The sequence below is a fragment of the Ylistrum balloti genome, unplaced genomic scaffold, assembly GCF_031769215.1.
Source record: "Ylistrum balloti isolate Yb309-2 unplaced genomic scaffold, AGI_CSIRO_Ybal_v1 Utg369886, whole genome shotgun sequence".
NCBI lineage: Eukaryota > Metazoa > Mollusca > Bivalvia > Pectinida > Pectinidae > Ylistrum > Ylistrum balloti.
The window spans coordinates 332,834-347,885 of NW_026782021.1; the positions used below are offsets into that span (position 1 = coordinate 332,834).

Consider the following 15,052-nt stretch of genomic DNA (forward strand, 5'->3'; position numbering starts at 1 on the left):
ATCCCGAGAGATATAACCCGTTTCTTACACATAACTAAGCTAAAAATGTATATAATGAAGCATGGAGTGCGGATATTTTCAATTATTCATCTACAGTTGAGGTATAACATTTATGACGAAAAAAGACACGAGTCTCTTGTCAATATATGACTAATTGTGTTGAGGTCATTGGACGTAGATAATACCGACAAGTTAATGTACATGTATTTCCGGCTTTAACTCACTTCCTGTTATTCACAGTATCAGATATATGTATGTTCACGTCTTATGCTTTGTTACATTTTTATAGCCTAGAAAACGTTTTCAGCAGTCTTACTTGATTTTGACATAAAAGACAGAAATGGTGTGAATGACTGATGTTAGAAATCTTACTTCTTTACAAGAGGTACAGGTATATTATTGAATTGTTATTTTTTCCGAAATTCTTAATCAGCCAATGTTACCAAATATAACCCCTTAGCAAAAGAAGTCATACACACATTCATGGAACGAATGTAGAGGTCACAGAGCGATCAACGCTATAGAGGTCACACACATATCATCAATAATATATAGGTCAAACATACAGATTCAGTATTATAGAGGTCACACACATATCATCAATAATATATAGGTCAAACATACAGATTCAGTATTATAGAGGTCACACACATATCATCAATAATATATAGGTCAAACATACAGATTCAATATTATAGAGGTCACACACACTCAGTATTATAGAGGTCACATACACAGTCAGTATTAGAGAGGTCACACACACAGTCAGTATGATAGAGGTCACATACACAGTCAGTATGATAGAGGTCACATACACAGTCAGTATTAGAGAGGTCACATACACAGTCAGTATTATAGAGGTCACATACACAGTCAGTATCATAGAGGTCACATACACAGTCAGTATTATAGAGGTCACATACACAGTCAGTATGATAGAGGTCACATACACAGTATTATAGAGGCCACATACACAGTATTATAGAGGTCACATACACAGTCAATATTATAGAGGTCACATACACAGTCAGTATTAGAGAGGTCACACACACAGTCAGTATGATAGAGGTCACATACATAGTCAGTATGATAGAGGTCACATACACAGTATTATAGAGGTCACATACACAGTCAATATTATAAAGGTCACATACACAGTCAGTATTAGAGAGGTCACATACACAGTCAGTATTATAGAGGTCACATACACAGTCAATATTATAGAGGTCACACACACTGGTCTCTATGATAGAGGTCACACACGCTGGTCTCTGTTATAGAGGTCACACACACTGGTCTCTGTTATAGAGGTCACACACACTGGTCTCTGTTAAAGAGGTCACATTTACTGGTCTCTGTTATAGAGGTCACACACACTGGTCTCTGTTATAGAGGTCATATTTACTGGTCTCTGTTATACAGGTCACACACACAGGTCTCTGTAATAGAGGTCACATTTCATGGTCTCTGTTATAGAGGTCACACACGCTGGTCTCTGGTGTAGAGGTCACACACACAGGTCTCCGTTATAGAAGTCACACACGCTGGTCTCTGTTATAGTGGTCACATTTACTGGTCTCTGTTATTGAGGTCACATTTACTGGTCACTGTTATAGAGGTCACATTTAATGGTCTCTGTTATACAGGTCACATTTACTGGTCTCTGTTATAGAGGTCACACACACTGGTCACTGTTAAACAGGTCACACACACTGTATGCCTTATTTGTTTATATCTGTCGTTATCTTCGTCCTACAGTGAGGCTGACACAGAACGGGATGGTGTCGGTGGGTGGCGATGATATCGCCACTTCCGTGTGCTACCTTATTCTGTGTTATCAATGTTATTTTGTGTGTTATCCTTGACTCGCGTGATTTTATTTGTTTGTTAAAAAATAATTCCATGCGTTATTGGTCAGCACATATAGAAGTGCCCGAAAGTAGATCCTATTAGACTGGTCTCTGTCTAGAATTTTGAAGGTTGACACTGTAGCGTTCCCTAGCGTCGCTGCTTGGTTCTGCTAACTTCCAGGTAAATAGAGAAATGTGATTAGTGGATAATAAACAAAGATATAAGAAAATGTATATTAACGAAACTCAATTAAATCTGTTCACTGTAGTCATACAAGTTTAACAACAGTTAGTAAGATAGCATCGTTCTTAAAAAATGTCACACTGCTAAGCTGGACATGCTAACTGATTAAATATAAATAATCTGTTAGGTTGTCGGACTGATTACAATACCGGTCCTATCACTCAGAATCGGCACCTATAGATATATCGTTTCAGATTACGTAACGATTACAAAATGTATTGTTCCTAATTTCCCTCCAAATGGACAACGTCGCTTGTGTAAATTGGCACGTGTTAGTGTAAGACATGTCGGTTCAAGTACCTGGAGTTCCTCTCACAGGCACGTGTACCGCATAACTACCTAAGTGACGTCACACGAATACCGTGCATTTCTACCAAATCCCACCTGTTGCATCAAAGATTAAAAAAAAACTTCTCCTCACTCCCCTAAATTCAAAATGCAAAGCAGTTTTCGCATTTTTTTATTTGTTTTGTTTTTGTTTGTTTTTTTTTCTCTCTCTCTCTCTCTCTTTTGGAGGGATGGGTGGTAGGTGGAAGGATTACGGTTGGTTAAGTTCGTAGAATTGTGAATATATTTTGTACCACTCAAAGAGATGTCTTGTCCACTGGCAAACAAAAACACAAACTATACCGAGACATCCCGTCAGTGGACAGTCACACAAAGAATTCTTAGACATCCCGTCAGTGGACAGTCACAGTCACACCAACGATACTGAGACATCCCGTCAGTGGACAGACACAGTCACACAAATGATACTGAGACATCCCGTCAGTGGAGAGTCACACAAACGATACTGAGACACCCCGTCAGTGGACAGTAACAGTCACACAAACGATACTGAGACATCCCGTCAGTGGACAGTCACACAAACGATACCGAGACATACCGTCAGTGGACAGTCACAGTCACACAAACGATACTGAGACACCCCGTCAGTGGACAGTCACAGTCACACAAACGATACCGCGACATCCCGTCAATGGACAGTCACAGTCACACAAACGATACCGCGACATCCCGTCAATGGACAGTAACAGTCACACAAACGATACCGAGACACAGATAAACGATGCAGAAATCAGACGCGCCGTCAGTGGATAGGTAACAGATAAACGATGCTGAAATCATACGTCCCGTCAGTGGATAGGTAACAGATAAACGATGCTGAAATCAGACGCCCCGTCAATGGATAGTCACACAGATAAACGATGCTGATATCAGACCCCCAGTCAGTAGATAGGTAACAGATAAACGATGCTGAAATCAGACGCCCCGTCAGTGGATAGTCACACAGATAAACGATGCTGATATCAGACCCCCGTCAGTGGGTAGGTAACAGATAAACGATGATGAAAGCATATGTCCCGTCAATGGATAGTCACACAGATAAACGATGCTGAAATCAGACCCCCAGTCAGTAGATAGGTAACAGATAAACGATGCTGAAATCAGACGGCCCGTCAGTAGATAGGTAACAGATTAACTATACACGGAGAATTATTGAAGTAGTATATTCAGTCGATTAATTGAGAAAAAAGTTCATTTTATTCTCCAAAGTATTAGACATACACGCGTAGTTGCTAGAGGGAAATGCTCCGACTTTTAATGGGATAAAAAGTGTTGTGGTGATGCCAGGGTTCTCGTTAGACTCTTGGCGGTATGCCCTTGTGAGTGGGAGAAAATATGTGTTCAGGGAACAATAATAAAAGTTCAGAACAATGTTTACGTGAAAGTTCTACGAACGCGTACCGTTATTTCATCACTTTCAGCACATTTAGAACTAAACCCGGTGTATAATATCCGAAATGGTCTGGTAGCACCATTACCGTGTCTGTTTGATCTACAACAATCTTGTTGGTGCTGGAAATGATGTGGTGGAATCTACCATGGCTTTTTTTCATTGAAATTATACTTTAAAGCTCAAAGCAAAATTACAAATGCATTTGCAATCAATGACGTTCCATAGTTGATAAAACTAAAATGACTTTGATAATTACTTTGAGACGAGAATCAACTTCCGTTACTTAAGTATGATCATTCACGTTGATCAACTCAGTATCATGCGCAATATCTATATTAGGTTCTTGACCTTTGGTCAATAGAAGGTTATGTCACGTTGATTGGCCTAGCTCGAAATCCTACCCTCTGACATTACCTTTCTCCCCGTGCTCGGGGTGCCGACCGGCAGTTACCCATTATCTTGTACCCTTATCACCTGACAACTCGGCGATGTGTTCAGCATACAGTGTCAATTATGACAAACACGCGATATATGCATGATACTACCGTAGTCACGTAACGCGAGCCCCACTAAGCTATGTATAGTTAATACAGTAGTTATGCTAATACAGGCCCTATTCTTCTGATTATGTAGTGTCCTACCTAGAAACTGTTTTGATTTGTATTCAAGCTGCAGAAATCAGCGTCACAGTAACAACCACGGTAATGAGCTCACCAGTAACAGCCCAAATAGTCAGCGACCCAGAAACATCTCCAGTAGTCCGCGCCATTGTAACAACTACTTGTACATTAGTCAACAACCAAATCACACATCACCAACCACATTAGTAAGCGACATAGTAACAAACCACAGCAGTCAACGACCTAGTAACAAAACCACAGTAGTAAACGACCTAGTAACAAACCACAGTAGTCAACGACCTAGTAACTAACCACATTGGTCAACGACCTAGTAACAAACCACAGTAATCAACGACCTAGTAACTAATCACAGTGGTCAACGACCTAGTAACTAACCACATTGGCCAACGACCTGGTAACAAACCACATTGGCCAACGACCTAGTAACAAACCACAGTAATCAACGACCTAGTAACTAACCACAGTGGTCAACGACCTAGTAACAAACCACAGTAATCAACGACCTAGTATCTAACCACAGTGATCAACGACCTAGTAACTAACCACAATAGTCAACGACCTAGTAACTAACCACAGTGGTCAACGACCAAGTAACAAACCATAGTAATCAACGACCTAGTAACTAACCACAGTGGTCAACGACCTAGTAACAAACCACAGTAATCAACGACCCAGTAACTAACCACAGTAGTCAACGACTTAGGGACAAATCACAGTAGTCCACGGCCTAATTGCTAATCACAGTAGTCAACGACCTAGTAACAAACCACAGTAGTTAACGACCTAGTAACAAATCAAAGTAGTCAACAACCTAGTAACAACACCTGGATAGGTCAGCGCCACAGTAACATCTTGATAAGTCAGCGCCATAGTAACACCTAGATAAGTCAGTGACATAGTAACACCTAGATAAGTCAGCGCTACAGTAACACCTTGATAAGTCAGCGTCATAGTAACACCTTAATAAGTTAGCGCCAAAGAAACACCTAGATAAGTCAGCGCCATAGTAACTACTAGATCAGTCAACGCCACAGTAACACCTAGATCAGTCAACGCCACAGTAACTACTAGACCAGTCAACGCCACAGTAACTACTAGATCAGTCAACGCCACAGTAACTACTAGACCAGTCAACGCCACAGTAACACCTAGATCAGTCAACGCCACAGTAACTACTAGACCAGTCAACGCCACAGTAACACCTAGATCAGTCAACGCCACAGTAACTACTAGATAAGTCAGTGACATAGTAACACCTAGATAAGTCAGCGCCATAGTAACACCTTGATAAGTCAGCGCCACAGTAACACCTAGATAAGTCAGCGCCACAGTAACACCTAGATAAGTCAGCGCCATAGTAACACCTTCATAAGTCAGCGCCATAGTCAGTGCCATAGTAACACCTTGATAAGTCAGCGCCATAGTAACACCTTGATAAGTCAGCGCCATAGTAACACCTGGATAAGTCAGCGTCATAGTAACACCTAGATAAGTCAACGCCATGATAAGGACTGAAATTGTCGCTGCTCTTGTGACAATTGCAGTAGTGAGCGCCCTGGTTTTAAGTATGGTAGAGTTCCAATAACAACTTCAGTGGTCAGCGCCTCAGGACACAGCTCTAGAAGTCAGGTGACGTATTCATGTTTTTGATTCATCAGTAGGAGTAAGGTACATCGATGTCCTACGTGTGACTATTAAACAGTAGGATGTTCCAGTCACTTGTTAGCTTATTAGTATAATCATGGTGCACCGATGTTAAGTACCAGAAATAAATGGACATTTCTACTTCGTTGAAGGGCCAAAAAGCTATCCACTAATCCCGTTTACCAGTATGACTTCGGTACGTCCGCTGAAACTTTACGGTATATCAATACATGGCTGTATAGACGGGCTATCGTCTTTCTCGTCGGCTATTTTAGCCGTAGACGACAGGTATTAGTGATTGAAGTGTGCGTCGAGTACACAAGAGAAACATTATTTCTGCAGAATCAGCCGAATACACCTCCCTGATCAGAGACATGTGTTGGATCGCACACGTGCGTAGGAGGAGCTGGTACCTAACAGCTCATTTCGTGTGGCCAGTTTACCAACGTTTGCTTACATGACGTCGCCTATGTGTGTGTAATGTAAATGATTATTAAAAGATAAACTTTATAGGTATAGTGCCGAAATAACGGCAACACTTTGATTGTTTAACGTTCCGGATCGTTGGGCTCCTGTACCTGTTGTCCTCCGTATAATTTGTTTCCTTGACCTAATATAAAGCTCAGGGGTCATGATTCCTCGATGGATTTGAGTCATGTTCCTGCGTGATACAACATTGGCCAACTTAAAAGGTCACATGGACCTTGTTTATAATACAGTCTTGTCCTGTTAAAGTTCACGTAGGTCCTGTTTCCTGGTGATCTAGCATTCATCAACAGTAAAGTTTAGAGAGAACGTGCCCCTCAATGTATAGTTTAAACCCATTTCAGGTTCGCAGGAGTCCTATTTCCTTATGACACAGCCTTGACATACTTTAAAGGTCGCAGGGACCTTGTCTCTTTATGATACAACCTTGTCCTACTTTAAAGTTCAAATGGGGTGGGGGGGAGTAAAACTTACATCACTGATAAAGTTCAACCAAGGAAAATAGGTCAAAAAGTGAAAACGACACGCAAATCTTATTTCGTGGATTTTGATTGATCGATTTGCAATGTAATGTAATTGATGATTTCATTAAAGAAATCGCTTGCGCTGCAATATTTCGGGCAATTTCATGAAAATCGGTTCTCCAAAAAGTGGGGAGGGGAGGCTAAATCGCCCTTGTTTAAAACGGGTGACTGGGTTTTCGATTAGCATAATGTCTTGTGATATCAAGTCGTAGCCCCATATCTTAACACTTGTTGAATGATATTAGAAAAGCGGAAATACTGAATGATCTGTCGAGGACACGTGCCTATGTAAAAGCACTTGTACATTCTATTTCTGGACGTAACATCATAATCCAGTCCCCTCTCATTACAAAGTGGTGTCACACGTCACCTCGGGCTCAGCAACCACGCAGCAATGTAGCTTGATTGGGCGCGTACACCGATGATTTTAAACACGTAATATAGAGTTGCTTTGTGTTTGTTTGTTTGTTTGTTTTTTTTTTGTTGTTGTTTTTTTGGATATTGTTGGTTATTGTTGAGCTTCGGTTAGGATAGATTTCCTTTTGATTAGACTTTCTTTTTGATAAACAGTCAAACTACAACTGGTGACTGATTTTGCAGCACGTGCCTTCTAAATTTTCCTCCTGGTATGTTTTTTATTTGACATTAAACTTTTTGTAAACATTATGACTTCTCTCATCCAGTGTTTAACTTTCTATTTCTTGATAGTACGACGTTGGTCATTTGGTGTCGTTGTCATGATCCATATTCTCAGTTTGAGAACGTAACATTACATGCTGTTGACACAGAAGCAGGAGTCGCTTGGCCGATATTTCCTTGTGTTTTATTTAATTATCTACTCGTTCATGATTTGACCTTGTTTTTCTTTCCGTTTTAATTCCGAGTTAGAGTTGTGGTTTTATTTACATGCCGATAACTTCCAATTGTTAGCAGAGACCTAAAGGTCATATGATGACTTGCACATATACAATTTCCACATAAAAACAAAAGCGTTAAAACAATGTTATTCCTTTGTGCCAGAAAGAACTGTCATACTAATAAGTTTATAGGAAAAAGGTTCGGAACTTAATTTACATTATCTCAAAGGCTCCATCCATATTCAGCTGTGTGTAAGGCATAATTGCGACACTATGACATTTTGATGAAGGTTGTTATATTTCAGTAAAAATAGCATAATATTGTGTCATATACCATTCCGTTTCAAGGAAATACGTCAAAATTATGATTCTTTAACATTAAATACTTGCAAACTGAAAGTTGTGCATGTATATAGTGTAAACAACCACATATATCCCCCAAAACATGGATGTAGCCTCACATTAATCACTTCTAGTATATAAACAACAAAATAATATTTCAGAAATACGAAATGGTGGACGTACGTCTATTTCTGTTTTTTTATCGACGTCATTATATACCGATCATGTTTCATTTGTCTATCGACACGAGGAAAACATCTTATGATTGATTATAATCTGCAGGTGTGTACCAGGTTGTTTTTCTTCGTAAGGCTAACATACCGAATTAGTTTCGAAAAAATCAGGTTTTTAAAACAGTCACACACACGTTTTCAGTGTGTATCGAAAAGAACTCGGTTTCAATATACTTTCTGTGAGTTATTGTAATTATTTTTTCTAAAATCGTATAATCGATTATCTATCAATGATAAATTAGTTTTCACCTGAGACCGATAATAATTGGTGTAGATCGCATGATCTCAATTTATTTTGTTTATAATTTCAAAGGAAAATATCTGGTTAAGTTTATTTGGTCCCAATTCTACAAAACTTCAAAATCAGTTAATTCAATTTTCAAATCTTGATATTTTTCCTCAAGATTATCATTATTCTCAAATATTTGCCCACACAATTTCATCAATATTGCGTAATTCAGGCACGAACAAGTTTTAGATAAACCATCATGCGAAAACTAATTTTCAACATTAAATTTGTTCAACTTTATTTAGATTCAACTGAATACTTTGGCAATCATACTTGAAACCACAAATAAGTGTTATCATTGAGGAAGAATTCTAAATTATAAAAATACGAATTCGAAAGCTTAAGCATTTTTCTTTTTTTATTTTCTTTTTCTTTTTTTTTAATGGAATTGGTGATCAATAGGGGAAAATCGCTTCTTAATACTTAATGGTCTTTTCCGCGGTTGGAAGAAAAAAATGTACCGGTAAAGCTGGCTTCCTATTATTGTGTCACATCACACATTTCAGAAAAAACCGTTAGAAATGTTTACCAATTTTACTTTTTTCTACGACTTTTTTTTAGTTGTTAATAAGATAGGTATCCATCCGAGTGATGAGAATGACGGAGCATTACAATGATAATCTTACTGTAGTTGTTGTCATTGTTTGTTTAAACACATAGTTTTTTATAATTCTCACGTGTCACTATCTAATTTAATAGTACATCCTGATATACTTTATCATATTCAACTGTTGAGAAATAATCACTTGTGATATGTATATTAGTAGTTCTTGTTTCGTCTGAAATAGGACTAGTCTATTACAGAAAGGGGGAGTGGCCTCCACATTGGAAGGACGTGTATCACACACAGCACTGATGCTGTCAGAGATGTTCCGAACAGTATTGTTTCTATGATAAGAGAGAATAAAACCCGAACAACTCCGGAAGTCGTCACGTGATCGATTACCTCTGGCGGGGTGGAAAGAGAGACCCCGAGAAGATATACCATCTGAAAATTTCTCTCGTACTCTTCGCTCATTGCCTGTCTAACATCGAAGAGAGGAGCCAAAATGGCGGACGGATACTATGAGGATGGCTACATGGAAGAAGAAGAGGAATGGGATAGAGAGGGATTATTAGATCCCGCATGGGAAAAGCAACAGAAAAAGGTCAGTTTCCCTGCTGTCATCACCCGGCATTCTACCTATTTGTTCTGTAAAGTACGCCAGGATTGTAGACCCAGTTCCCTTATACATGTCATGTCAACACATAAGACTACGCTCTTTGTGGAGTAAAGTGGAATTAAACAATTTCGGGAAAGTTATAAGCCGAAGTGCCTCAGTGTTGTGGCTTGTGGCAGCCATGTTTTTCAAATATGGTAGCCATATAAGGAAGCGACATAAATAGGGCGGAGTTTAGTGTGTTAATCTCATAATGGATTAATCACCGCGTGTGCAGCTGAATTTTTAATCTTATTTAACAAAAGCACAAAAAACTGTGTTGTTTCCTTCATTCGTGCACTACGGATATGCGTTGTGGATGTATGTAGCAGTTGAACAAGTGCTGTCCTGTTTGTTTAGCAAGGATAGGTGTTCCTTCGTTTGGAATATTACATCGGGCCCGGTCATTTAATCATGTCATTGAAGAAATCTTACTTTATACAATTTTGGTTGCTTTGGTTTATTTAAATATTGCTTTCAACCTGTATATTGTCGTAAGGTACAGGTAGGGCGTTAAAGGTAAGAAAAGTGGTGACTGACAGTGGCACCTAGTGAAATATCACACCGGTAGTTCATTGTACGCATGCCCAGTGGAGTGCAAGATATCGGACATGTGGATAAATATTACATACCAGAAATAGTTCCGTGAATAGTTCATGTATACAACGTCATTGTTCCGTTTTATCTAGCTATTTCAGTATTCTTGGTGTACATAAATCTTTGTAATTTCAAGCATTGCACGTTAAAGTTAGTACTGAGGCTGTAATATTATGTATGTGTGAAGCATACGTAATGGACTAGCCCATGCCCAAACAAGGCTGCAGCCTGGGGGAATCCACACCTCAGGTAGCTGGCAAACCTGTAAGTCATTACAGTAGTGTCATCGGTAGGGTGAAAAAGATCGGATGGTATTTGCAGGGGATCAGTGTATATTCTCCTAATTGTAGTGTATTACTTACAATCAGCATTATAAACCAGGGAAGCACTGCCCCCATGTAGTTCTAAAAACTGACATTGTGCATTTTACTCGGTTACAGTATTAAATAGTACTTTCTATGAGATACATTATCTCATTAAAAGTTATGTCCTTCAACTCATGACAAACATGTGCATAAAGTGACATTTTTTGGAATTGCACAACATTTTTGCCTGTTTCCCATTTAGTAATTGAAAATAACAAATTTACATAAGCACACCAGAAGGTGACCAGCATTGAGGGTTCCTTAAATTGAAGCTCACTATGTACTATACATAAAACAGTTAACTTTCACAAAATTGCAGGTAGAAAAGATTAAAATGAAATATAAAAATCACTTTGAGCTTGGAAGTCATATAAAATTAATTTATGGATTTTATTGAATATTAAGATTCACAATCCTAGGTTTAGCAGCCAAGAAATGCTGTGATGAGTTAGGTATGATCTTGAGATGTGATGTAATCAAGTTGGGTTAATGTGGGTTGTAACAAACATATGCCATTATCCAGACTGAGTGAAACCATATTGCTAACTCAGCTTATTCCCTGTGTACTTAGCTTTTCTGTGCATCTGCATTATTCTGTTTGTAGGCGTACTATGTATAGAAAGTTTGTTGTTTATATAAGTATATTTATCATCAGACGAGGCAGATTTCCAACTTGACAGCCTGTAAGGTAGTTCAGAGGGATAATTTCCTAAAAGCATGTCTGCTGGCATAGATAGAGATTCTTGATAGACAAACACTATAAAACAGTTACATGAGAACATAAAATGTAGTAATACTCCATACAACTGTATTAGTTCACTTGACTGACATCTTGGTATGCTAACTAGCTGTAGGTAAAATGCTGTGACACAAAGGTTATCAGAAACAGGATATTATGTTTTTAAACACAAATTTTTGATCACATTCCATTCATAGCTGAACCATGTGTTCAACTGTAGACTTTGTCACTGTGTAGGTGTGTCAATATGACATCATCTATTAGCATGATACGTGAACAGTTAAAAAAAAAAGAACATTGAATACACAGTCTCAATCTGTGATGATGTGCCTGTACAGATGATAAGTACAATACAGATAAAATGTCTCAATAGTTTCAATTTCCTGATAACTCTTCACTGACAGCTACATATATATAGAGATGTCTACATACAGTCTTATACTTGCTGTAACATGGGTGTCCACACAGACAGACTTACTAATAGTTACACATATAATATGTTGGTGTCTAGTACTGTCTGTATACAGTAGTGCACTTGCTGTAACCCTCTGGATTTCAGTATTCATCAGTGTTCCCTATTACCCCAGAATAAGATTTTCACCTATGTTTGGAACAATGATCCATACAATGTCAATAAGCACTCCTCCTGAGATAGTCATCATGTAATACTGTGTAGGCATGCCCCCACTTTAATAACCATAGTCTTTATAGGATGTTAATATAAAACCAAAATCCTGACTCATATATCATCCACTCTACATTGAATAACATTGAAATAAAAAAATACCCCTAGTACACAAACACAAAGTCTGCTGATGGGCTATTTTAGTAGATTTAGAACCCATTGACCAGGATGATACACACAGTAGTTATACTTCAGTCTGATGTATTATTAGCTCTGTTATTTAGGTCAACAGCTAGTCCATGTGTTCTCAAACAGGTAGAGCTACTATTGGTAGGTTTACAGGTATTTTAGGTTAAAAGCTAGTCCATGCGTTTTCTACAGGTAGAGCTACCATAGGTTGGTTTACTGTTATTTAGGTTAAAAGCTAGCCCATGTGTTCTCATACAGGTAGAGCTACTATTGGTAGGTCTACAGGTATTTTAGGTTAAAAGCTAGTCCATGTGTTTTCTACAGGTAGAGCTACCATAGGTTGGTTTACTGTTATTTAGGTTAAAAGCTAGCCCATGTGTTCTCATACAGGTAGAGCTACTATTGGTAGGTCTACAGGTATTTTAGGTTAAAAGCTAGTCCATGTGTTTTCTACAGGTAGAGCTACCATAGGTTGGTCTACTGTTATTTAGGTTAAAAGCTTGCCCATGTGTTCTCATACAGGTAGAGCTACTATTGGTAGGTTTACAGGTATTTTAGGTTAAAAGCTAGTCCATGCATTTTCTACAGGTAGAGCTACCATAGGTTGGTTTACTGTTATTTAGGTTAACAGGTAGTCCATGTGTTCTCATACAGGTAGAGCTACTATTGGTAGGTTTACAGGTATTTCAGGTTAAAAAATAGCCCATGTGTTTTCATACAGGTGCTTAATGTTTGTAGCTGTAGGATTAGTGTTATTTAAAAGCAATCATTGATCGGTGGTGTACAATTGGAGTTGACAGTATAATTATTGAGTAAACAAAGATTGCTAGTGAAAGGCTTGTTAATTAGCAGGAAATCATACTGTGAAATCTGTTGTTCAATATTTCAATAACCCATGATTACATGTTTCTGCATTAAAGAGTAGTCATAGTCACATACCAGGAAGAATTTTGTTAGCTCAATGTTTTCAAGCACAATTATGAGAACTGAAATGGTCAAAATGACTTTCATTTATAACCCCAACCCATTCCTTTCTAATTTTTTGGCAAAAGTTACATGACATAATGAATCAACTTTAAGACTGGAGTATGAGAGAGCATAAGATATTAATGTAAAGTTGTTGTGAAACCAGTCAGGTATCAGTAAATGTCCTGAAGATCGTAAATAATATCTTGCCATTGTATGATGTTTATATATTTTACCTGTAGTGCACAGACACATGTTTATGAGCAGCAAGTCTAAAACCACACATGACAAAAACATTATTTACACTCCGTTAAAATATTCAGAAAAAATTATATATAAGAGGTTGGCAGTTCTAATTTAGAAAAAAAATTTCCAATGATATGAGGGGGAAAAAAATGGCATTCAAAAGTTTTGATGTTGCCTTATAAATTTAATTTTGACAAAGCCCTACATTTATGTACAGTCACTATGAATAAAAAATTCCTCAAACTGAAATCTTATTCAGTTGGGTTAATACAAAAAAATTTCATGTTTGTAAGACGAACAGCTGAATTTAACAAATGCCATACAAGATTAATTCATCATTTACCATTGTTTTACATAATGTAAGAGATGGGTCCTCCACTGTCTAGTGATAGCTTTTTACCATCCACTGTACAATGTATACTAGCTATATACCTTCATTAATAGGCATCACAGGTTTCATCTGATACTATTTTACCTTAAGGCATTAGACAGTATATAGATTATAATGTGACACACAAGTGCATTCAAGCATTTAAAGTTGGTCCTTGTTAATCACGTATTGAAATAAATTATCAGAGGTTGATGATGGAAAATGATGTAAATTATGAGATCACCTTCAAGGTCAATGTATTAGATTTTCAAAGTCCTTCAATGATTTTGACTACAAATTCACTAGTTCTCAATTATCTGCTTTATTGTAAAGTGGAGTATCTTTCAGTAAGGATGGTATGACTGTAATGTAATTCATCACCTGCTCAGATGTGCATCTAAAATGCTAATTTTATAAATATTTGCGCATGCACAATGACCTTTTTTCTGATGTTCTGCATCTGCTATCTTTGTGTTTAAATTTTTTTAGAAAGATCCCTATTGTAATAAGTGAAAAGACTTTCTAGAGTATTTTTAGTCAATATTCTGTAGGATTTGTGGTGAAATAAGAATAAAACTACAGTGCACAGACTGGGCTTGATCATCAGTATTGAGAAATCTGAGCATATTACTAAAACCAAACAACAAAATATGTTTGTCTCATTTTAAGATTTAGATTATGTCAATAAATAGTTCTAATTGTTTAAAATACTTTTGATGTTTCCTTTTAAATTGCTGTATGCAATAAAAAGTTTAGCATAGGCACAAAAAGTAAATGTTAATGGCTTTATAGGATGACAAAACAAAAAGTACCTGCTGTTATGCCTTGATTAATACAGTATACTGTGATTTTGGAAGGATTTAATGTCGTGATGGGTACATTTAGACATGCTGCTTTGGTGTGAA

The 15,052-nt window shown here is 37.7% G+C and overlaps 1 protein-coding gene across 1 annotated transcript in view; it reads left to right on the top strand.

Annotated features, from left to right (window-relative positions):
- The first annotated feature begins 9,807 nt into the window (after positions 1–9,807).
- Positions 9,808–15,052, top strand: part of LOC132546365 (alpha-actinin-like) — a 32,703-nt gene continuing 27,458 nt past the window's right edge. The window contains exon 1 of the mRNA XM_060210079.1: positions 9,808–9,999. Within this exon, the coding sequence (XP_060066062.1) occupies positions 9,901–9,999 (99 nt within the window). The 5' untranslated portion in view covers positions 9,808–9,900. The remainder of the gene's footprint in view (positions 10,000–15,052) is intronic.